Source organism: Apaloderma vittatum, unplaced genomic scaffold, assembly GCF_000703405.1.
Source record: "Apaloderma vittatum isolate BGI_N311 unplaced genomic scaffold, ASM70340v1 scaffold18644, whole genome shotgun sequence".
In the NCBI taxonomy this organism is placed as follows: domain Eukaryota; kingdom Metazoa; phylum Chordata; class Aves; order Trogoniformes; family Trogonidae; genus Apaloderma; species Apaloderma vittatum.
The window spans coordinates 24,134-49,374 of NW_009714557.1; the positions used below are offsets into that span (position 1 = coordinate 24,134).

The 25,241-nt window shown below is 40.4% G+C and overlaps 2 protein-coding genes across 4 annotated transcripts in view; both read left to right on the top strand.

The window, feature by feature from the left end:
• Positions 1–25,241, top strand: part of CLIP1 (CAP-GLY domain containing linker protein 1) — a 57,018-nt gene that overhangs the window by 12,616 nt on the left and 19,161 nt on the right. The window contains exons 3-16 of one of the 3 annotated variants that reach the window (XM_009868818.1): positions 1,416–1,540; positions 2,619–2,835; positions 5,725–5,922; positions 6,300–6,403; positions 8,401–8,461; positions 9,608–9,640; positions 13,859–13,963; positions 15,523–16,467; positions 17,743–17,859; positions 18,835–18,892; positions 19,134–19,217; positions 20,260–20,416; positions 21,071–21,236; positions 21,336–21,551. In XM_009868818.1, coding sequence (XP_009867120.1) covers positions 1,416–1,540; positions 2,619–2,835; positions 5,725–5,922; positions 6,300–6,403; positions 8,401–8,461; positions 9,608–9,640; positions 13,859–13,963; positions 15,523–16,467; positions 17,743–17,859; positions 18,835–18,892; positions 19,134–19,217; positions 20,260–20,416; positions 21,071–21,236; positions 21,336–21,551 — 2,586 coding nt within the window. The remainder of the gene's footprint in view (positions 1–1,415; positions 1,541–2,618; positions 2,836–5,724; positions 5,923–6,299; positions 6,404–8,400; positions 8,462–9,607; positions 9,641–13,858; positions 13,964–15,522; positions 16,468–17,742; positions 17,860–18,834; positions 18,893–19,133; positions 19,218–20,259; positions 20,417–21,070; positions 21,237–21,335; positions 21,552–25,241) is intronic. The other 2 variants (XM_009868820.1, XM_009868821.1) reach the window with 2 other exon arrangements.
• LOC104273478 (trichohyalin-like) lies at positions 22,411–24,923 on the top strand. Its single transcript, XM_009868822.1, has 2 exons — positions 22,411–22,417; positions 22,996–24,923. Exons 1-2 carry the CDS (start codon positions 22,411–22,413, stop codon positions 24,921–24,923), a joined length of 1,935 nt encoding a protein of 644 aa, XP_009867124.1.

A 25,241-nucleotide genomic window follows, 5' to 3' on the forward strand; every position in this document is an offset into this window, starting at 1 on the left:
GAAGTTGATGAGCCAGAAGCTGGAGCACCAACGTGTGTGGCAGCTCCTGTGCACTAATGTAGTACTTTGAGGACACTGGGTGCTTTCAGGCAAGATAACATCCTCCGCTCCTGGATTCCTCACAATTAACCTCTGGTGTGAGCACTTCCCGAATGTGTTCATGTGAATTATCTAGTGTACTGTGGTCACGCACCTTAATTTATGGAGTGAGAAGGTGGGTTGTTCTCTACCCTGGGAAGTTCAAAGTAGTGTACAAAGAAATACACAAAAAGGAAAATCGCAGTTTTTGTATTAGCAGGTTACATCCAAGCTAGCCACTAAGGCTGCAAAAATATTTCCTTGTATAATGTGTGCTGGAAAATACAAGTGGAAAAAAAAAGCAGCCCTGAAGATGTCTGTGTTGAATTCAGTGTATCTTTTGAAGAGGTTTTCATTAATATTTGCTTATTTTCATAACGCTAGATGCAGGCTGGACAGTTTTTCATACAAATAGGGCACAACATGTTGTCATTCTGACCTGCAGGAATCCTGCAGTTCTGGCTCGTGGCCCTTCTTGGCAAGTGTCAGCAACACTGAACACCTTTTGCTTCTGCACTTAATTTAATTCTTCCTTCCTCTGGGCATTATGAAAAGCTGTATCTTGCAGACATTGCAAGTGATTGGGATGGCTGTAAACATTTAATATAACTTTGAAAACAGATGATTCCTAGTCTTCCATTTAGGAGTGTGTGGATTTTCTGGTTTGGTTGTGGTTTATTTTTTAGATTAAAGATAGTTATTCTCCCCTCTCCAAGAAAAAAATAGCTGTTCGCATGTGCAGTTTTACAAAGCGATGTGCGTTGTGCTTTATGTCGATTCTTTTAAATGCAAGAGGGTTATACTATGCAGTTCATCTGAAGTATTCCTTAGAGAAAATAATGATTATTTTTTTTAACATTTAATTTCTTGTAGTTTTCCTCACAGAATTAGGATAAGTTACAAGCAGTTCTTAGATACCCTTATTTGCTGATAGAAATTTGTGTGTGACTATAGTGCAAATCTATTGCATTCAGTGCATTGGTTTTACTGAGTCTTGTTAAATGTATTTTTAATCTTGTAGCTAATAGACTTGTGGCCTTCCATCATGGCAAATTTCCTGGATATCCAAGTGGAAAGCACTAAATTCTAGGGAAGTGATTTTGATTTGGGTCTGTTGGTTTGTTTTGGTTTTTTCTTCTGTGAACAGTTTGGTCGTGAAGATCTGTTTAAACCAAAACTGTTGGGGAAAGGAATATAAAAGAATATGCAGCTTGAAATAAGAACTGGTGGTATCATTAACACGTCTCGTGAACATGATTCTACTGGCAGCATTTTACATTGCTTGGTGTTTCAAGTGGGAGCTGTATTAAATGCAGTCGTGTCTCTTATTGCTTCAGGTTGGCGGAACAAAAGCCGGAGTCGTGCGTTTCTTGGGAGAAACTGATTTTGCGAAAGGAGAATGGTGTGGAGTAGAACTGGATGAACCTCTGGGAAAGAACGATGGAGCCGTTGCTGGAACGAGGTTAGTCTAGCATCAGATAGCAGATGCCTTAAAGATTTTTGCGTCTCTGTATTCTGCTTTGGTTTAATATCTTACGTGAAACTTTCTATCAAGGGAAGTAGTTAGGCTGTAAACCTCACTGTCTGCTGATGGTGATGGGAGATCGTTAGATGCTGATTTGAATTTTATGACGCCTACACATCTCTAAAAGTCTGCATCAACCCCACATTCGTGGGATTAGTTGATCTCTCCTACTCCCATGTGAGTTTTATTCATAGATTGGTAATGGAAAACACAATTTCCTGCTTTTTGAATGTATGCTTGGAATAAATGCTCGGTTAAGAAAATGTCTTTGAGTACCTCATATCCAAACTTAGGGGAAATCTTCCTGCGTCACAGGAGCAGAAAGCTCCTCGTTGTAAAGATCGGGAAGCGTATAGCTGCTTCTTCCAGTAAGTCACTCTTAGAAAGCATTGATTCACATCACGATGTAACTTTCTTTCTCCTGTAGTAAAAAGATCGGTCCTGGCACTCGTTACAAGAGGTTATCAAAGGCTTGCTCCACCTTAACATAGGCGGTCACAAGCTAAAATTTGAAGTGGCTTTTGTTTATATATTACCAAAGGTGTATGTTTTGTATAAAAAAGAAGCATACGTGCATAGGAATGTATGTAATAAAATATAAACCTACTTGATTTAAAAATAAAAATCAGATTTTAATTAACTCTCTGCTGTCATGTTTGCTGTTGGCAGCTCGGAGGAATGTATCGAAGAGGAAAGCGCTATGCGTGTTAAACTTGGAATCTGAATGGAATGTGTAGGAAACAGAGCTCTAGCTCATGAGTTTACTCTGAATTTCTGAAGTCTGATGTAATCGTGCTGTTTCATCCTCTCAGAGTCCCCTTTCCAAATCTAGTGATTAAAAAAGAAGCAATCTAATATAGAAGCAATCTAATATAGATTAGATTGTCACCAGTTGTTACCCTGTCCTTTAATACTTTTAAATTATTGATCTAGAATTTTTCGTGAAGCCAGATTGCGTGTCTGAAAAGGTAGAAGGTAATTTAATACTCTCATCTGTCTGCTTTGCTTTTTAAAGGTATTTTCAGTGTCAGCCAAAATACGGTTTGTTTGCTCCGGTCCACAAAGTGACAAAGATTGGATTCCCGTCAACCACACCAGCGAAAGCAAAGACGACCGTGCGAAAAGTACTCGCTACTCCCACGGCCCTGAAACGGAGCCCGAGCGCATCTTCCCTGAGCTCGCTGAGTTCTGTGGCATCTTCAGTAAGCAGCAAGCCGAGCCGTACAGGACTAGTAAGCTCCTTTTTCTGTTGCATGCTTTACTTTCCCAAGCAGGAATCCACGTGGCAGTTGCCTGTGGTACACTTGCATAAATTGCGACTAGAACAGATCTTGGGTGGAGCACAACATACATTTAATTGCGCTCTCCTTTTCATTCAAAGCATGCATGAAGGAAGGAAATCTTAGCTAGCCCTGAAGAGTAGCTGAATATGTGAATATTTAAGCTTCCACGGTTAATTCAGGCTAACTGTGTTGCTGCAGTAAGAAAGGGGCTTGTGATGCCAACAAACTGAAAAGGCATCGGTGATTTCTGACTGGAATCTTCATTTGGCTGTTCGTTTTCCTAGCGCTACCTCTGTCATGGGAGAGGGTTGTCTTGGAGGATCTGGTACCTACTAAAGCTTCTGTAGCTTAAGCTTGTTTCGTCAAGCTTGTTTCAAATTGTCAAAAAGGTAAAAAGTTGTCTTTTACCGTTAAAGCCACGAGTCAGCTGAGAAATACAGAAGTAGCAATTGTCAACCCTTTGCTGACAAGAAGCCTCTTTCTTTTCTTCTAGACTTGGTTTTAATCGTATGAATTCATAAAGGCTAAATGTTGCAAAGTACAGTGGCTCAGGTGAATTCTAACACGGTACTAATTCCACCTAATACACTTACTGTGGATACTTTTAAAGTTGCTCTGTTACATAAATGTCCTAATCTTGGGTTGCAGCAGTAAATGGCTATCTTCTGAGAAGGCTAATTTTAAAAAGTTCCCCTTTGAAGGCAATTAAAAGCATAGAGATAATTGTTTTTTTCCCGCAGTCACCCTAGATATTTTTCCTCTTTTAAAACTGAAGTGCGTCAGTACCGCTAATTGCAAAGAGATCACTCCCGCTGCCCTGGAACTGGTTAGCTGGCACACTGTCCCACTGACCAGCGGGCGCAGAACCGGAGAGGTGACTTCCCGTAGCCCTTCAGAACTGAAGCAGATTACAAGCGAGCAGAGGTCAACAGTTGGTCGGGGCAAGAGGGTTAATACCTTAGCACAAAAAGCGCAAGGGATTTCTATTTGGCACAAACAGTGGGACTTTGTTCGGTAATCCCTTCTGGAAGTTGCACTCCTAGCTCCAGAGAGCCCTCTAGTCTGAAATGGATGCAATAACGTACGGCGCTGCCTCGGGTTCCGCGCAGGCTGCGGGAGCTGATGGGGAAACGTTTGTACGGACCTGCACGTTCTATTTGGTCTGCTCTGGTACTCTAAGCAGCAAGAGAGCACAGTTACACCTTGTAAATGCCTTCAGTACATTTGCTTATTTTGCCTCTGCCTCTGCCCTGGGGCTTTTGCATGTTTTGAGGCCATAAAACGTAAAACTTCTGTAATTATTATTTCTGGAATTAAAATTGCAGCTTGCTTCCAACTCTTTTTCTCAGGCAACATGAGCATTTAGTTAGCATCCAAGTTCAAAGGCCTGTCAAAATTGTGACGCTTTTTCTTTAAAAGTTAAGCTACTGAAGAAACAGGATTTCCTGAAATCAGATTAGAAACAGCAGGCTTTTCTTACTCCAGTTTCTAGGAAAATGATAAGTTGTATGCAAATTGCTGGGCTCCTGCACAGCCCTCGGAGTCATTCAGGGCCATGGATGTTTTCTTCTTCTTGTGGAAGAAAAGCAACTGTCAAAGGAGGTGACCTAATGATTCAAGAGGGCTGTCTGGTGCAATTTGTGTTTATTGCCAAGTCTGAAGGAAGTTGATGTTTCTCCGAAATCTTTCGGATTTCTTCTGGCATCAAGATTCGAGGAGCACAAGTTGTTAAAAAGCAGTATGTTCTGGAATGAGATACCTTCTGAAAACTGAGAGGATCTGAAACAACGAACCTAAGCACCAAAATGAAAGGTGATTTGTTCTGCCTCAGACCTTTTAAGTCACTTGATCCAGCATTTGCGATGGTTTGTAGATGTATCGTTCAAGGCTGAGTTGTTATTCTCATGTAATACCTAAAATTTTGAGCTGTTAGGCTTAAAGTTAGTTTTTATAGGTTGGATATATTGGATTTTTTTTTAATTCAGTTTTTGCTGTTTTCACAACTCTTGCTCATTTTTACTACATCATTTCAGTTTATTTACTTTCACTTCTAGATCAAACGCTCTCAAGGAAGTAGAATTTTCCCTGACACTGGTTCCATTCAGTGGAGTAGAAATCAAGCAAGGTCAAGGAAAACCCTAAGGCTCATTTTAGCTATAATTCTCCGAATTGTTTCATTTTTATCTATTCTTTTAAAGTTTAATCTTTCAGATTAAACTTTTTTTTTTTTTCCCCCCCAGAAGTAATTTAATTCCGAGTGATTTAAACATGTTTTAATCAGATGCCAGTTGTTCTTCTGAAGAAGTTTGTAGCTCTGAGGCTGGCTTTTTAGGTCAAGGTAAATGCTTTGCACCCTGGATGCTTTATTACCATAGCAGAGGTAAAATGCTAGCTGGAATTCCAAAAGCTTTGACAGAGCATTTGGAAATGAGTTATACTATTGCTGGTGACCCAAGATGATGACTTGGTAACTAGAGGCACAATGGTTTTAACTTGCTAAAAGGCTGCCTTTCTGTTTTCTAGTGCAAAAAGATGCTTAAAACCATAATGAGCTAGCCTTTGTGTGAGCCTACTAAGCACACCTTCGATTGAGGCCAGCCTTCTGCTTTCATTTCAACCCTTCTGTCTCCTACACACTCCCTGCTGATTGCTGCAAAACAGTCTTTATGGCCATTGTTAAATTCTAGAAAAGAATTTAAAAGCAAAAAGAGAGGGTACAGTAGGTCACAGAAAGCATTTGCTTTACTAACCCAGTGTTTGTAAAGTCTGGAGATACCCCTTGCTTTCACTTGCTACGGAATGATGATTTTTTTTTTTTAACTAACTCGCTTTGTGAAGTTGACAGAAACATCCTCCCGGTATGCAAGAAAAATTTCGGGTACCACAGCCCTCCAGGAGGCACTGAAGGAGAAGCAGCAGCACATCGAACAGCTCCTGGCAGAACGCGACCTGGAGAGGGCAGAAGTTGCAAAAGCAACCAGTCACGTAGGGGAAATAGAGCAGGAATTAGCTCTTGTTCGCGATGGACATGACCGGGTAAGAGTGGTGTTGCTGTTCTTAAAGCGGAGGCTTTAAGATAATAGACTTGATTCCCGAATTTGTGTTTTCTCATTGAAAAAGTCTGGGGGTAAGAGGTGGTGGTGTTCTAAAGCTGCAGAAGTCAGTACCTCTGAGATCTTCCTTGGGGGAGCTTTGGCTCGATGAGTTAGCACGCCAGTTCTGTTTAACAGATTTGGGTTGAACTTTCGACACAGCTCAAAAAGCAATGACTTTCTTTTTTGTGCATGTTGGATTTTGATAACATTTCCTATGCCTTGGCCCATCACTTTTCCAAACTGTGATTACAGAGGTATAGGTACATAACTTGGAGAAAATTTCGAAGATTTTTTTTTCTCATTCTTCCTGCCAATTAGCATGTACTGGAGATGGAGGCAAAAATGGACCAGCTACGAGCTATGGTGGAGGCTGCTGACAGGGAGAAAGTGGAGCTTCTCAATCAGCTTGAGGAAGAGAAAAGGTAACCAAAAACTTAACTACTTATTACTATATGTTAAAAATAAACTTTGTATTAAAAGCAAGTGCTGCGGTAACTTTGAAATATGAAGCAAGCTTTGAATAATGCAGATGTGAATAATGATTGGATAAAATCATACTGCAGTTTTTTAAAATTAATACTGAAAATTAAACTCTCTTGAATTTGACAAGGGAAAGCCAAAGATAGTGGCCTTTTTTTAGAAGCTGTAACTGTTGTTTATAGCTGAATTTCATGCAACTCATTCCTTTTATTATTGTTTTCTGTTATAAAGGATTTTATTCCTACTCATAAGAAATTAATGGATCATGCCTGATCTTCTTAAAATGCTCTTCTTCCACTTCATAATGAAAATGTTGATAATCTCATTTTCTGACAGTGTTAGATTAAGAATTTACAGTTCTCGGGTGAATAATGTATTACTACAAGCCATGTGCTTCTAGGTAGGATCTGCCATTTACAGGGAAATTATCAAAGCCATTAATTTTAATGCCTTTTCTAATAGCCTCCTGTAAACACTTGAAGAAAGGAACTGAGATTACCAGATGGGTAAAATGAGGTTAGGAAAGGAAATAATCTGACAAATTGTTGGGACAAGGTTAGGTGAGGAAATAATCTGAGAGATTGTTTTGGTGGATTTGGAATGCTTTTGAAAAGTGAGAATCTGTTTAGAAACCCATCGTGAGTTTGCCCTGTAGGGCTCGTGTGCACCCCTACGATCAGTCAGACGTGAACCTCTCCGAAAGGCCACCCTAAAACTAGAAATCGGAGTTAAGAGAATGCAACGGGTGATCCCTTTACAATTTTCATGCTGCCTTTTTAATGGGGCCCACTCTGCGTTTTCAAAATAAGTGGTGGAGTTAGATGTGGAGTTATTTGTATATTTTCTATGACGTAATGCAGTAGGGTTTTAAATAAAATATAAAAACAACAAAAAACCCCACCAGCTTTGCAGCACCTCGGGCAGCCTGGCCGCAGACCTACTTTCGCCGGATGCCAGGTCGGTGGGGTCTGTTTTACCGCAATCCTCCATGGCCTTGAGCTCACCTTCAGCGTGTTGCTAGGCAGCCCGGCAGTGCTGCTCCGCGCCTGCTGCCCGCTCACCCGAGTGACGTCCGACAGCCGGGAAAACATTTCACCGCTTCGGCGGTGTAATATTTCTCCTTCCTCCTCGCTGCTCTCAGCTTATTTACTTTGCAAGCTCTCTGCAATATGTATTCAAGTCAGCTGTGGCAGTGACACAAAGTCAAATAATCTCTAATACTCCGTTTTCCCAAAGCGCATCGCTGAGACCCACTTCGAGTTTTAAGTTCTTACTGTCCTTTTATTTTAGACATCCATGACTTGTAACCTCCTTTGACGCGCTGATTTCTACATCTGTCAGCCCGGCTGCGGGCGCCAGCAGCGTGTGTAATACAAAGGAATGAAGCCACGCTTGTCTCTTTCTTTTGCGGCATCTTCTGGTGTTGAAAGGATCAAGTGGGAAAAGGAGATCTGCCTCCTTGTTCACTGAGGTGTACCAGAGTCAGGAGAGGAAAGAAATAACTTGTAGCAAATTTTAAGTCAGATATTTGCTCCTCACTCCTCGCTTCTTTCCTTTTCTCCAGTGCTTCCTGTGAGGGAGTTCTTAATGTTTCCTGCAGTTTGCTGGTACAATCACAGTGATCACAGAATGGCAGGAGTTAGAAGGGACTTCTGGTCATCTGGTCCGACCCCCCTGCCAGAGCAGGGTCACACAGGACCACATCCAGGCAGGTTTTGAAAGTCTCCGGAGAAGGAGACTCCACACCCTCTCTGGGCAGCCTGTTCTGCCGCTCCGTTACCCTCACAGTAAAGAAGTATTTCTCTACGTTTAGCCTGAACCTCCTGTTTTCCAGGTTGTGACTGTCCTGATGTCGCTGTAGTTCTGATTTCTGCTGAAAAGTGAGCTTGAAAGCGTTTTCTTTCCACGTTATCTGAATTTTAATCAATTGTCCCCACAGGAAAGTTGAAGACCTTCAGTTCCGTGTGGAGGAAGAATCCATTACCAAAGGAGACCTAGAGGTAAAATATCTCCAGCTTTGTAAACAGGCTGTGTAGTAGGACACAGAAACACGGTCAGTTCAGATTAAGTGTACTGTTCTCTGGAAGAGAAAGGTGGGAACGATTAAAAATGCAATGCTGGGCCAAGTGAAAGCAAAGCGCGTGAAAGCGATTCCCAGTTCTGCAGCCCTTGAGTAAGCCAACCATCCTGAAACAACAGGATTGACCCTTAATTCAGTTACGTGCTTCAGCAAGGGCTCTGCTGTGACATGGGTGTAGGTTAGAGAAATCAAATTAATTCATAAAGGAATCTACTTTTTGATACTTTATATCTTACTGATGTTTCTGAAATTGCCTTAAAGTAACCACCAACAAAAAAAAAAATCATTCTGAAGTTATGAAATTGCAATTAGTTAGAAATTGATTTTGAAGACTAGTCCTGTTTGTCTTCAGTCAGCTTTTTGAATAATCCCCAAGACTTCCTGAGGAAAGATCGATTAGCAAAAAATGTTTTGTCTTGAGAGTTATTGTACACAAAATTTAAACAGCAGTTAATGTGTGCAATTTTTATCTTTCTACTGTATTTGCATAACAATAACGTTGGGCTAAAACACAGTATGCTGTTACACAATCAGAATAGGAAACATTTAATGAAGGTTTGCTCTCCAGTATTTGAACTCTGCCAACTTTTATCCCAAATTTCAAATGAAAAAGCGAGATATGTTTTAGTAGCTCTACTCTACTGTTGTCTAAACAGAAAAGTACCAGAACTTCTTGCACAGCATTAAGTACAAAGTTAAGTAACTCGTGCTTCTGTGAACATCTTGTGATCTAAGTGCTAGCCTTATGGAAATTACCCATTTCATATAACATTTCTTTTATTTTAGTCTTCCATTCATTTTAAGATACCTACCTAGGCTCTTCATAGAATGCTCCTTTTGTTCTTTAGTCCATGGAAAATTTAATTTTTTTGTTTTTTGTAAAAGTAGTTGATGGTCATGGCAAACCATCTTAAACACTCTGGTTTGTCAAGGTGCGTAAGTTCAAGAGTTTAAACTGAATTCACAGTGATGAAATTTGTCCTGTTGTTTGTGTTGCAATGATAGTGCTAAGTCTGCAGGTGAAATATTTTGTTTGTTGTTTTTTTTTTTTTAATTTTACTGATAGCGAAAGAGGCAGATTTCGGAAGACCCAGAAAATGTAAGAGGGCACTTAAATGTGCAGAGACATCCCATGTTAACAGATTGTGTGCAGAAAATGCTTATACTTATTCACTAACTGCATAATCTGTTATTGAAACATTGACTCTAGTATTTGTGTGCATGTTGCTTTCAGAGCAATTACAACATTTACCGAAAAGAATGTGTGTAATGACTAAACGTTATAATCCCCATTAACTGAAGAGAGGGCAAACGTGTTGTTAGAATTGTTTAGGGTCAAAAACTTTGCAACTGATTGAAGAGTATAGGAGCTTGTAGAAGATGACTGGCCAGCGTCTGGAAACATGGGATTTTAGTTGCTTTCGTCACAAAATTCTGCATGCTTTCCTCTGAGCTCCTACTACTTTCAATAGATGCAATACACAATTGGCCGATTGGTTCATGGAAGGAAAGAATCAGGATGTTCCCCACCTCCCCTTAGTTGTTTTGGTTTTTTGGCATAAAAGGCTAAGGGAAGGGATAACTAAAAATACCTGCAGAATTAGCGTGCAGAGCCTGTCTGGTTTTACTGTATCTTCATGTAGCTTCTCTCTAAATTAGGTAGGGAAAAATCCCTGCTGCTGGAAAACAGAAGTCACTTTACAAGACGTTTAATCTTGCCACAGCTCAGAATAGTGGGATTTAAATCCCTCTCTTTGATTGGACTCAGAAAAATTGATCCCAAGGTTGCCTCCTCTGCTGCATCCCCAGCCGAGATAGGAAGTTCTCGAGACTAAAACTGATTTCCTGCTGTGCGTTCTTAGGTGTTCCTTTTGCGAAGCTACTTCAGCGATCTGGGTCTCCTCTATTCTTCCAATCAGGCTCACGGTGTGTTAGAAGTAAATCTGCATGTGCCCTTCCTTTCTCTCGTTTTGTGCACTCCTTGTTTAATCCTATCTTTACCCTTGATTTCCCTATGCTGATTTTTCCATTAAAAATTTTGACATCTTCACTCTTTTAAGGAGAGAAGTGGGTGGTCACTTAGTTTCTAGGCTGCTGCTTCATAATCTCAGTCGTGTTCTGTGATTGTTTTCGCAGCACGAAGAGACTGGAGGTCGTCTTGCCCTTGCCTGAGAGCTGATTATCAGCATTTATGGCTTCAGCACAATTTCGCAGTTGGACTTAGAGATGGAGTATTTAACAGTGAGGTTTGTTTTGACGGGGAAGAGTAGCTGGAATACATAAGGGCTGAAAATAGCTGATGTCGGTCTCCAAAGTTTATTCGAGTGGAATTCTTTAAGGTTCAAGGCAGAGTAAGGCTCGTCCCGTTTCCCCATCACTCTTAATGTAATTGCAAAGCTTTGGAGAAGGTGAAGATGCTGCCTTTCTTGTTTGGTTTGTTTTGTGGTTTGGTGGTTTGTTTTTTTCTTTTCCATACAAGTTAGTGTTTAAAATCAAATTCTTTTCTTCTTTTTGTAGTACTCTGCTCTTCTCAGTTTACTGTGCTCAAAGAGAAACACGATCACTTAGAAGTTTCTCTCTGGATGATCAGGAGAGAAAATTGCGCGATTCAAAATTTTGCGCTGATTTTTATGTTGGGGCAACTGGAGCCTGTCCCTTGGAAATCAGATTTGTTTAAAGGATAATCCTTCATGCTCTAAATGGGAAACAATGTGTCCAGCAAAGATCTCTGGAGTAGTTTTTTTAACCTTTTATTTCCATTTTGGTAGGATTTTAACTTAGTGTGTAGTTTACTATGTAAGAGATGGGATTAAAAAAAACCACCCAAATCAGTGATGGTATGTCTGGTCCTTGCAGTAGTAAAGCGATGTCTATAAAATTAATGATCAAAGCGGTTTATGTAGCATAGAAAAACTTAAGTTAGCGTATTTTGCAAAGTCATGAGGGGAGAATTCTACAAGTGTCACGTTTGGGGTTTCTTTTTTTTTTTTCTTTGGTGAATTAGAGCAAGAAAGGTGTGAATATTCAGTATAGATTATTGATTACTCTTCGGTTTTATAATTTTGTTGTGGATCAGAACTAATACTAATCTGTCTCAGAGAGAGAGGGGACTGAGTTATAGCCGTTTATAAAATGGTGTTATTTCCCTTAGAATACTTAGTTCCATTTTCAAAGGCAGTGGGAGGCAAACCCGGGAATCGTGTTCTTGTAGTTTTTGTTTTCCCCGTATATGCTGAAGGTCATCTGCTGACAGAAACAAATCTGCTCTGGAATTTCAAAAGATGGACAAATCTAAGGAGCAACTTTTAGCATTTGTGGATTTTCATATTTTGAACCTAGCAACTACACAGTAAAGCAGCCAACTGTGTTCAGCTGGAAAAATGCTGCAAAAATTAAGCTGCCAGATGTCTGCACGCTTTCGGGAAAGAAGATAACTTGATGGTGTCGGGAGGAATGCTGTGTGTGGAGGAGAACAGGCCTGAAGCAAAACGAGAGGCTCATCCCCATCCCATTTGCTCTGCAGAGCCTGCCTAAGATCTTTAACTGCTGCGGCTGGTTTGGAGGCAGTGCTAATCAGCTTGTCAGTCTATAAATAACACAGTTCTGCGGGGATTTTGAAATATCATATTGCAAAGATCAGAGAAGCAGCAGCACCCCGCCAGCTGTGCACATGCTGCTGCGCTGTGGCTTTGGAATTTCTTGCGCGTCTTACTGCCTTTTTGGATTCTTTCAGTCCTGTTGGGGTCACAGAATCACAGAATCACAAAATTGTTGAGGCTGGAAAAGACCTCTGAGATCATCAAGTCCAGCCTATGACTCGCAGGACTCTCACCTGGTATGGTAGTTGGCAGGGTCTGGGGGTTACTTTCTTCTGGGGCACTTAAGCTCCACAAAGGACTTTCATCAAGACTGATGATGCAAGTTCTTTGGTTAATAAACACATCTTCGCTTCATTCAGTCTTCTTCTGGGCATCCATCATCCCCTCAGTGCACACACGCCCTGAAAAGCTGCTCTTTTTGGAAAAGACACTGTGAAGCAGCAATAGACTCCTTAATCCTTGTAATAATTTGGATTGTTTAGTAGATTTAAACTAACAGCACTTCAGAAATAAGCGTGGCACCTGGCTCTTACCTCTGGATATTTCTTTTTTCTTACTCATAAAGTTGGAAAAGACCTGTAAGATCACCCAAGTCCAACTGTCAACCCAGCTTTGTTCCTCCTCACTTTGTTCTCTGCTTCAGAGGTGCAGGTCACCTTTGAACTAGCTGCTGGACTTGACCTGCATCTCTCAGACTTCAAGCTCTCTTGCGGGCCTCTGGGAGTATCTGGGTATCAAGACAGAATATCCAGTATTCTCTTTTATTGCTAAAAACTCTGCTCCTTTGTAAGCAAAGGCAGGAGCTATCTGCTCACTTAATTTCATCTGCTTCCTGCTTCTCTTGAGAGACCTGTAGAATTACAAAGATCTTACTTTTCCTTTTTTTTTTTCCCCCCACTCCTTACTTCCACATCTTCTTCAATGCATTTAGCCTTTGGTAACTATAGAGCAATCAGTCTGATTCACTTTTTTACCAGGTTTTGGAGAATCTTACTTGTTGCTTACTTCCTTACTGAAAGAGGAGGAGGGGAAAAAACTAGGCGAGTTCTGCAGTTACAGACAACCATTCTTTCTCTTTCTATTCCAATAATTCATACCATAGTGACAAATGAACCTTAATGTTCCTAGCTCTTGCCCAGAAGGATTTTTATTGCTGAGGCTTGAGATACAGCTACTATGTAAAGAAAAAAAAAAATTTTTGGTTTGTCACATGAGCTTCAGTAGTGAACTCTTGTCCCCTGGTTAGTAACTAAATAATTTAGAAAATAAGCCCAATATATTAAAGAAAAAAGTTAGGGGGATGACAAAGAAAGGGATTGATCATCCTGTTAGAGCAGGTATAGAGATATTTATATATATATCACATATATATTTTTTACATAACTATTCTAATTTGTGCTGAAAACTTCATGTACTGATAAATAACTTCTACTTGGCTGCATGAAACTTTTGTTCATATTTCTTCGTTTGTGATTTTTTTTTGTTTTTTTTTACTTTTGTTTTTTTTACTTTTGTTTTTTATTACACGTCAGTCCATTTACACTTTCAGCCCATCTTTCTCATCCATGGCATTCCCCTGTTCATTTTACCCCTGCATCTTCTCTGCTCATCATTGGTAGAAGATTCTGGCAGCACGGCCTGCATGTGGCTCCCTCCTCTTGTGCTGGCATGTGATGGTGGCACCGTTGTGTTCTCTTCCTTTCCCTTTTTACTAACAGACGCAGACCAAACTGGAGCATGCCCGCATTAAGGAGCTTGAACAGAGCCTGCTCTTTGAAAAGACCAAAGCTGACAAACTCCAGAGGGAGTTAGAAGATACTAGGGTAATGGTTTTCACTATTTCAATAACGAGACTGATTTGTGTTGTGGAAGATTTCTGATGACACAGTCTACTGGGTATAACACACTCTGAAACAGATGCTTTGCTCCTGCCGTGATTGGTACCTGCTCTAGATCTAGCTGGAACACTTGAAAAATTAGCCTTAATTTTGAGCTTCAGTGGTATGCAAGTGTATGCCTGTGCATGTATACTCATTTCTTCAGAAGAATTCAGGTAAGATGTCTTGAAACTGCAGAATTAATACTCGGATCTGAGCCAGAAGTAGCAAAAGGGACTGTGAATTGGCATAAGAGAAGGTTCTGTCGTTCATTTCTAGAAGTAGCAAAGTTCATTAAATGCGAAAAAAGTAAAATGGACTGTGCCAGTGCTTCTAACACAAACTGAGCATTTGGGGCTTGGTTTCCGAGGTCTTAAATAGTTGTGGTACTACTTAGAATCATGCAATCGCAGAACGGTTTCGGTTGGAAGAGACCTTCAAGATCATTGAGTCCAACCTTTGTCAAGTCACGGTTTGAAGTGGCTTTTTAATTTTGGTTTTTTTTTTCCACCCATGACATAATCTTGTCAGGGATATCCCAGCATCATTAGCTCTACTGTTGCCTGTCAAAATATGACCGGATATACTTTGTCACAAGTCAGAAGTTCAGCAGATACCAGTTTTTAAGGATATATATATAGCTGTAGATCTGTTTTCCTGCTCACATGCACGGCTTTTCTTGAAGTCGAGGTAGGGGTGAATATTATAAACCCAAGCATGGACTCTGTAATAAGTACTTTTAAAAAGCTGTTGCAGGTAAGAAAGGTCTTTTTTTAGGAACATCGATATAACAAGGAGATTGCAACAGTCACTTCCAAATTAGAAATACTCGCAGTGGCTTTGCTGTGCCACGAGCTGCTTCAGCACTTGGTGGGAAGCTCAAATAACGGGAGGACGCTCTGTCAGAGAGAACAAACAATGCAGTGGATAATAGCAGGAGTTTCAAAGGATTTGTAGGCTAAAAATGTGTTTGCCTTTTTCTCTGACAGTCTCATAGCTGGCATGAGATGAATATGGAAGCCATTATTTCAACAAATAAAGACCTCGGGGTTCTTCTTTCTTTTTCAGTCTGCTTTAAAATGGTTCCGAGAAACATTTTGTTAAACATTGATGATATAAGTAAGCGTAATTTGTAAGGTGCTTAGCAAGTCGTCATTTCTGGATAAGAAAAATGAATTTTTAAAAGTGGCACCTCTAGAAAGAATAATATGCATGTTGTACAAAGACACGGACTTTTTTCCGTAAGGCAATAATTTATACATGAATGAAGCAATGACTCGTTTTGTTTCACAGCCTTCTGTGTCAAAGCAGCATTTACTTTTATTATAAGATTTCTCTAGAATTTCCATAGAAATAAGAGTTGACAATGAAGCTCAAAGGTAAGAATACGGTCATGGTGTTAGTTTGCAGCGCTCAGTGGTTTCTTTTCAGTGAGGCCTGAGCCTTCTATATTAACATATGTGTTATAATTCTTTCCTCTTTTCTTCAAATACTGTTAATCATAGGTGGCCACGGTATCAGAAAAATCTCGCATCATGGAACTAGAAAGAGATCTAGCATTGCGGGTGAAGGAAGTAGCTGAGCTCCGAGGGAGATTAGAGTCTAGTAAACACATCGACGATGTGGACACTTCTCTTTCGTTGTTACAAGAAGTCAGTTCTTTGCAAGAAAGAATGGCCACGCTTAGCAAAGAACATCAGAACGAGATGAATTCACTGAAAGAGAAGTTCGGCATTAGTGAAGAGGCATTGCAGAAAGAGATCAAATCCCTTTCAGCTTCGAATGAGAGAGTGGCAAAAGAAAACGAGTCCTTGAAAACGAAGCTGGATCACGCCAACAAGGAAAATTCCGATGTAATAGAGCTATGGAAGTCGAAGCTGGAGTCTGCAATTGCCTCCCATCAGCAAGCAATGGAAGAACTAAAAGTTTCTTTCAGCAAGGGTGTAGGGGCTGAGACAGCAGAATTTGCCGAGTTAAAGACTCAGATTGAGAAGATTAAATTAGACTATGAAAATGAGATGTCAAATTTAAAGCTGAAGCAGGAAAATGAAAAATCTCATCATTTAAAAGAGATAGAGTCGCTGAAAGCAAAGCTGTTGGCAGTCACAGAGGAGAAAGATCAAACCCTGGAAAGCCTGAAGACCAAACTGGAAAGCGTGGAAGATCAGCATCTAGTAGAAATGGAAGACACTTTAAACAAATTGCAGGAAGCTGAAATAAAGGTAAAGGAGCTAGAGGTACTGCAAGCCAAGTACAATGAACAAACCAAAGTTATTGATAGTCTTACACCACAGATCAAAGCTGCTGAAGAAAAGCTTTTGGACCTTGCTGCACTTCAGAAAGCCAATTCTGAAGGTAAATTGGAAATCCAGAAACTTAGCGAGCAGCTTGAGGCAGCTGAGAAACAAATTCAGAATTTAGAGACTGAAAAGATTGATGGAAGTAGCAAGGTTTGTATCAACATCCATCCTTTTATTTTTGCTTTCTTTTTATTTTACATTTGTACTCTTCTCATCTGCTGTAGCAAACACATCACAGAAAAAAAAAAAACAAGCTTTATTGATTGTGTATCATGATACCATCTGAGGAGGTTTAGAGAAAGCGATCGCTGGGTCATGACAGGTTTCGAGTGCTCAGTCTGCACCACTAAGCAAAAGAAAACGAAACTCTTTCTGTACCTTTGGCATGCCTCTGCTGGAAGCTTTGTGTTACGGAAAAGTTAGCTTGGCTCATTTGGGAGAAGAATCCACGTATCATACCCGCTTTTAACGTTTGGTGGTAGAGGTATTCACATAAAAGGTGACTTGGGTATCAGTGGAGAAGTGTTGCCTCTGTACCTTCTCTGCTTTGCCTCTCATTAAACAAGATGATGGAAGAGGCTACTAAAAACACAGGAAAGTTAAAAAAGATCCTGGTGGAACGACAAGGGTAGGCAGCAATGCTGTTGGGTGCTCCTTTGCAGCAGTATCACTGCAGCGTGGTGTATCTTACCAAGATTTTTCTTGGGTTTGGGTGAAACGTCAGCTTCAAGTTGATCAAGTGGCATTTCGGTACTTGAAAGTTGTTCCACCGCTGCAACTAGGAACAAAGGTGTGACGACACTGTTTCATCTTACGGGTTCCTCCACATCCCCAAGCTAGAGCTTTAACGGTAAGAGTAGTGGGAAAATAACTGGAAATAGCTTTCCTAAACCCTTCGCAGATGGTTCCAGGGTACTGCATTTCTATGGACCTGTGACTCTTTTTGAGGTCGCAGCAGGTTTCTGCACTACCTCTGGGTGTGGTACAGAGCCTTTTGAAAAATTACAGCCCTGCGTGTGTCTGAATCGCCAGTATAATGCAGAATTGATAAGTTAAAAAATTAAAAATGTAAAGAACTAAAACTGCTCGTTCAACTAATGCTGGAAGTTTCTTTTGAAAACTTGAATGTACTCAAAACTGTCTGCCATTAAATAATGTTTTCAGCATTAATTCCAAGTGAACTAAATTTCAATGATTTCAAATAATTCCAAGATGCAAGTAGTACTGTGATGTATGTGATCATCAGTGGAAATCACCTTCACTCTGTTAACACATCACCTTTTTTTTCTACAGTTTGTTTTTTATTTTTCATCTTAGAGTGGTTTTTGATATTATAGTTATTTCTTTCAGATTCAACTTTTAATTTTCCTATTTTTTCATTCATGTTTTTAATTTTATTTTACTCCATTTCATCGTCCTTGTTAGGCTAGTAATCTGGCCAAAGAACTGCAGGGCAAAGAGCAAAAGCTTCTTGACCTTGAGAAAAACTTGAGTGCAGTAAATCAAGTTAAAGATTCTTTGGAAAAGGAACTTCAAGTTTTGGTGAGTAATACCCAAAAATTTTGACTTTATCCTTTGGCTTTTGGTTTTCTTGGCGAGAGTGTAACTGAAATCTGTGGATCAACCCCGAGCAAAGTCTTTCAGAGCTATTTTACTCATGAGAAGAAGGTTTGTGACTCACAGGATCTGTCTCAGAATGGGAAGAGCATTCTGAGTTCTGGGATATCATATGTTTTGTCTAAGTAGAAGTCGTCTGTTCACGTTGTTCAGATAAACTGTTAAACCAAATCAAAAGCAGCATGTAGTTTCAATTTAGGCTACTCCTTAAGGAATGCAGGGCCTTTTACTACAACGGTTGCACAAGTGAACGCATGGTAGACCTGTGTCTTACACACGATTTTTGACCGCGTTTTTCTTCTGATGCGTCATTTTGCAAATTTACTTAAATTTGCAAGTATTTTGTAGTTGGATGAGATTTTCCTGAGAAACCATGCCAGGATTAGTGACAAAAAGACATGCCTTTTGGTTTTACGCTCCCTGTGATAAAATTTTTCCATGGCCATAGGAAATATTTGAAGTCGGTGGAAGAGTCTCACTTCTTACCTTCCTCAGTATCCTCCCTTTACAGCCTAGCGTCTCTCCCTCCTGCTAAAGCTGGAAAACACTGGTATGAGATCAATCTCAGGGTTGCAGGCGGCCACTGTGCAGCTTCTTGCATTGAGACCCAGAAATCGCGTCTCCTACGCTGGACTCTGTGGCTGCAGTTGTGTTGCTGTACTAGCTGATGGAGAAGTTATTTGGAATATTTAGGGACTTGCTTGCAACCAAGGCAAGGGAGAATCTTGCTTTTTGTTGCTGGATATATCTATGCTAAACTGTAATTCAAAACCTTCAGGTGTTTTTATGGCAGGAGTGAAGACTGTTCTATTTTGTGCTTGAAAAACACCTAATATAAGTGCAGTGGTTGAATTATCCCGCTCTTACCAAACCTTACTGTAGTTTTTTATCATTTTTCAGAAAGAAAAGTTTACTAGTGCAGCTGACGAAGCAGAAAACGTTCAACAAACTATGCAAGGTATGTCTGCTGCTAAACTAAACAAAGGACTTAAAATAAGAAAATCGATGCTGCAAAGTAAAGATGGGGTTTTTTTCCCATGTGTTTTCAAATTCACACACCTGCTGGTACAGCAGTTTCAGCACCTGTGAGAAGGACAGGATTGCTTGCAGCCTCTTAAGAGTAATACACCTTGCAAGTAGGTGGAATTGTCTTCATTGAAGTAGTTACTAACTTTGTTTTCAAAATTTTACTTGCGTAGAAACAATAAAAAAACTAAACCAAAAAGAAGAGCAGTTTGCACTCATGTCTTCAGAACTGGAACAGCTGAAGTCTAGTTTGACTGGTAAGGAAGTGATAAAATGGAATGTTCTTAAAAATGCATCAGCTTTGCTTTCAAATGCCTCCTGCTCAGCTCACCACATCAAAATATATAATGCTTTCACAAATGCATATGCCCCCCAAAAAGCACCTTTTTTCTGGGCAGAAAACAGCTTTTGTGGCACCGTGGCACACAGCAAGGTGACCGTGATGTTAAGGAAATAGAGCGGTACAGCAGTAGACATCCTGGCTGAGTGTATTGCAGATCAATAGCTAAATTAAATTCTTGCTTGACATTGAAACAAAATCGTGTTGTGTTGATGGTCTAATACCAGACAAAGGCTTGGGGACCGGACTGAAGCATTACAAACGTTAGGGTAATTAATTCACAGAAGCCTTGTCCTCACAGTGCTTTCTTTTTAGGGACATCAAAAAGATAGTACATTAGTCTGGTTGTCTTCCTATCATGTAGGAGAAGAGTCCTCCCATATCTTTCTAGTTGTACGTCTCGATTTAAAACCGATGTAGAAGGAAATTAAGAATGATGATGTACCCTGTCAAGAAGCCTTTCCAAGGCATTGTTGGGACTGTAGAAGTGAGCCTGAGGAGTGCTCTTGCCCTTCATGGCAGTGCCTGCCCTACACTGAGCTGTTTTATTGCAGTAGCTTCACGCTGCTTGCGCTGTTTGCCTTCTGCTGCTCTGCTAAACAGCTGGCGAGTCGCCTGGCCTGGGAGATGCTTGAACCTCTGCTACGATACCGCTGGGTTACCCTCGGGTATGGGTAGATCTCATATCAACTTCTCGTGGCCTGAAGTGAAGTGGATCACTTCAGAAAGAAACGAGTTCCTGACTAGTTGCTTCTTTACTATTTCTGAAGAATTCTTGACCTTCTGCTACAGCTAACAGTTCAAAAGTCAAGCAACCATAATTTTTAATTTTAAAGGGGTAATTTGCAAGCTCTTGTAGCATCGATATTGCTCTGCTTATAGCCCTTACCATCTTCTAGCTGGTCTGTGCATACCCGTTTTCTTAAACTTACTAGACTGCTAACCTTTGTCTTGCTCAGAGATGGAGAAGAAACTGAAGGAGAGAGAAGAGAGAGAACAGCAACTGATAGAAGCTAAAAGCAAACTTGAAAATGATATCGCAGAGATCATGAAGTCTTCAGGAGACAGCTCTGCCCAGCTTACGAAAATGAATGATGAGCTCCGGTTAAAAGAAAGGTATTCCGTCACTCTGGGAACGTTTTCACAGCAATTCTTTGCTCCTGCGCTCCCAGCTTCTCCTTTGATCTTTTTGTAAATCTCTGAGGAAGATACTCCCGAGTGTCACATTGATATGACAAATGATCTTATTCTATCAAACTAAATTAATCAAAGCAGTCTCCTCAGAGTGATTTGAAGAGCATCTAACACTTATAATTCTAAAATTCTTATGTAACATGCTTCTCATGGCCCAGAGTAAACAACGCTTTTAATAATCTCGGCTGTTTTCTAATTGTGCTCCGTAATTACTTGATTACCTGATGAACTTGATTTATTCTGATACATAAAAGATTTGGTTCACATTTTTGTCTAGCAAGAGAAAATGTGTTTTGTTTCAAATAAAAATTGTATGTACTGTAGTTGTTCTTTATCTTTACAAACCCCTAGACTGGAGACAAAGTAACTGGCCACTGTGTTGCTCTGCACATGAGCAAGTGCTGGGTCTAGCTTGCGTATATTAAATTTAGCAGAACATTCCCTATATGTTAAATAATTAAATCTCTTTCTAAATGCTTGGTCAGAATATAGAACTTCAGCATAATTCAGTCTTTCATCTCCTGTGCTTGTGATGCTGTCAGCAAAAAGTAATGTTCTTTTATTTGGTCTTTCTAGGCAGTTGGAGCAAATACAACTTGAGCTTACAAAAGCAAATGAAAAGGCTGTTCAGCTTCAGAAAAATGTGGAGCAGACAACACAGAAAGCTGAGCAGAGTCAGCAAGAAACTCTCAAGATTCATCAAGCAGAACTGAAAAATATGCAGGATCAACTAATGGACATGGTAAGAAGAACTTTAAAAAGCACTAGCTACCTCTGTGCAGATTAGTTAAGAGTCCCACTGCTGCTTTAACTGTGCTCCAATTGTTCTGTCTTCTACCAGAAAAAGCAAATTGAGATGAGCCAGAATCAGTATAAGGACCTTCAGGCAAAGTACGAAAAGGAAACTTCCGAGATGATCACTAAACATGACGCGGATATCAAGGGGTTTAAGCAGAACTTGCTGGATGCAGAAGAGGCACTGAAAACTGCACAAAAGAAGAATGACGAGTTAGAAACGCAGGCTGAGGAGCTGAAAAAGCAAGCGGAACAGGCCAAAGTACGTATACCTCGGTACTCTGCAAGTAATTTTTAAGTCTGAACCTTTCGGTTTCAGCAAACCACTGCTTTTTTTCCTGGATTCACCATTCCGTAGATTTTCACAGACTTTATTTTTGAACTTTTCCAGGGTAGATTGATATTGGTTAGGCAAGGGAAGCAAACGTGACCAATTGGTTGTCTTCTCTAGATTACACAAGAATCCATGAAATACGGTTCTATGGCATTAACATTTCATCTTCACGGACATCTGACTCAGCACAGTCAGTTGGAGCGAAACGTTATTCTCTGTTTATTAAACACATGAATTTTAAAATATTTTGCAAACTGTTTCATTTTAAAGTGTTACCTGGAGTTTTGTTTTGTAGTACGACCCCATATTATGTGCAGCTATTTAATAGCACTTGACTTCAGTAATTTTTTTCCTCCTGTTTCCTTGACATTACTGCTTGCTTTCATCCCTTATTAGTTATTTGCTTTAGTCTGTTTTATGCTTTAACGACATATTTAGTGTATAAATTGACACACGACTTAACTTGAAACGCACCACTGATGTGGTGTGTTTTGTTAAATGAATTATGACAGTATATTTTGGACAGAATTTTGGAGAGAATTATCTACAGGAGGTGAATTTGAAAATTGGAATGCCATATCTAATATAAACCCCTGCATTTTAATTCACCCAGATTCTCGTGAAATCGTTCTGTGGCTTTTCTTTCTGAGTAACTTAGATTCAGAAAAATTTGTTGAGAGTAGTTTTGAAGACAAGACAAAGTCTTGAATGGAGGAACCTTCAAACCATCTCTTTTTTTTTTTTTTTCCAATCGTTATTATTTAACCACTGAAAAGTTTTCTTGCGGATGGCAGGTGATATGGAATGGAATGCCAGGGGTGGCTGTCAGCAGCTGACTTTGCTCAGGGACTGTGTGTCAGTGTATACACTGGTTTAAAACTTAAATTCCAATAACTCTATTTGCCCTTAAACAACATTTCTCATTTGTCTGCTTGACTTCATTTTTGTTTTCCCTTCTCCCTGACTTTATTTCTCTAGTCCTTAAGCTCTGAGTTAGCATCAGCCAGGAAAGAAATTGAACTAATGTCAGACAAGACGAGGGATTTGATATCAGAAAAAGAGACTTTGGCACAGGAGGGGAATGCTTTAAAATTAGAGAAAGGTGCCTTGTTGTCAAAACTTCTAGAACTGGAGTCAAAGATTTCGTTAATGCAACAAGACCGCGAAGAACTTCAGAAAATAATTGAAGAACTTAATTCAGAAAATAAAAAAGTCCTAAAGCAGAAGGAAGAAGCTGAAGCAAAAAGCCAACAGGAAAGCACAGAAAAGGTAGCACTGATTTCTGAGAAAAGCAAATTACTCTCTGAAATAGAGGCAGCACAGACAAACCTTCTGAAGGTAACTCAAGAAAATGATGCTCTCCGGTCTTCAGAGTCAGCCTTGCTCCAAGAGCTGAAAGATCTTCAGGCCAACAAAGATGCCGTGGATGCGGTGTGTCAGAAACATGTCAAGGAACGGGAGGAACTGGAGAGTTCTCAGAAGAAACTTTTGGAAGAGAAAGATGCAGTTGTTAAAGACAAAGATGATGTTATTCAGAAGCTGGAAAGTTCTCGTGAGGCCCTAGCCAGAGATCAAAGAGAGCTGCTGCGAGAAGTGTCAGCTCTGACTGCAGAGAGAGATTCAGTCCTAGGGAAACATGCAGATCTTACAAATACACATGAAGCCTTAAAGATTGAAATGAACAGTCTATTGCAGGCGAATGGGAGTCTGCAGTCTGAGAAGGAGACACTTCTTAAAAGCATGGAAGAGCTGCGTGTGAGTTTAGACAATACGGCTGGCGAAAAGCAAGCTTTAAAAGTGAGAGCAGAAGCGATGCAAGCAGAGCTAGAGACAGAACAGAACGAACTTAAAAAAGCGATGAAAGACAATACAGAGTTGAAGGATTCCCTTGCTAGTCTCTCTTGTCTTCTTGAGGAAACTAAAGCCGAGAGAGAGAGATCCGATTCTGAATGTGTCCGGTTACTCGAGGAAAAAGAGGCTCTTTCTTTGTCAGAGCGAGGGCTTTTGGCTGAGAGGGAGGAGCTGTTAAATGAAAAGAAGGCAATTACTGAAAAGCTTGCCAAGACCACGGCAGATGCCTTACTTGCTGAGAGAGTCTTCACTGAAAAAATAAATGAACTGAATGTAGAAAAGGAATCTATTTTTCATAAGTCGTTGCAATTTGAGAGGCACAATGAAGCTCTTCTCCAAGAGAAGAATGAATTGGAGAGCAAATGCTTGTTGCTTCTTGACGAGAACAAGTCTTCTGCAAACACGGTTTCTGATCTGAAGAGAGAATGTGAACTGGAAGTCTCGGCAAAGAGAGCTCTGGCCCAAGAGAACACCGTGCTCCAAGATTCCATTGAAGCCCTCAAGGAAGAACTAAGTAAGAAGACTCTAGAAAATCAAGAACTAATAGCCTGTAAATGTGACCTCTCCAATCTTCTGAAAGAGGCCCAGGAAGCCAAAAGAACTTTAGAAAATGAATTGGCTGCTGTGTCACATGCTGAGCAGGTCCTGTCGTCTTCACTCAAGACCTGTTCCTCTGATAGGGAAGTGCTGACCAGAGAAAGGGCCGAACTGCAAGAGAAGTGTCAGAAATTAAGTGGAGAGGTTGCAGTTATGAAAGAAAACTTAACCACAGAAAAGGAAGCTAGAAAACAGGACAAGGAATCATTTTTGTTGGAACTTACGGAACTTCAAAGCAACATCAGTGTCTTAGAGAAGGAGATAGAAGAGCAGAGAGAGAAAACCAAAGAATTTCTAGCTGAGAAAGCACTTTTCATTCAGGAGAAAGAGAAATCTGAAGGTAAACTGCTGGAAATAATGCAAGAGAACAAAACCCTCCATGCAGAGACAGAGCAGCTCACTTCCAGCATTGAACAACTGAAGAGTGACTTTGCCTCTTTGTCTAAATCGAAAGCAGAGCTCCAGGGCTTGCACAGCCGTGTCTCCGAGAGGCTAGAGGTGGCGGAGGAGGAGAGAAGAAAGTTGCTTCAGGAAAATGAAAGCCTGCTTGCTGAGCAGAAGAGCCTGCTCGTCGTTAAGGAACATGTACTGCAGGAGAAAGAGAAATTCTCCAAGGATTATTATAAATTGCGCGAGGAACTAGCGCTTTTAGAACAAACTAATAGTGACCTCTCAGGCAAATTGCTGGTGTTGCAGGGCAAAAACGAGATGCTGCAGGAGGAGATGAACAATCTGGCTTTGAAACTAAACGCAGTTGAGACTCTCCAGGCCCAAACGGTAGCGCAAAAAAATGAGGTATCGAGACACACAGTTAAAATAACCAAGTATGGTCGTACTAATACCAAGCACTAACCCAGCGGTTTCCTCTCTGCACAGTCGGCGTTTCCTCTCGGTACCAACAGGCTGGGGTTGTGATCCCTCTCGGTACATTGCTTTGGGTTGTTCTTTTTCAAGTTGTGAGTCTGAAAGACACTTTAATATTTTTTTAAAAGTATTTCTAAATGTAAAAGCCTATGTTGTGGCCGAATGTTGCAAGCAAACAGCGTAAACTGTGAATAAAAGGAAATTTTCTTTCCTGAATCTGGGGAGAGGAATGGAGCAGCTCCTTCTGTGGAAGTGCTCCGTGGCTTAAAAGCTAGAGTAGTCATAAATAAGGTCTTAGATTAGATC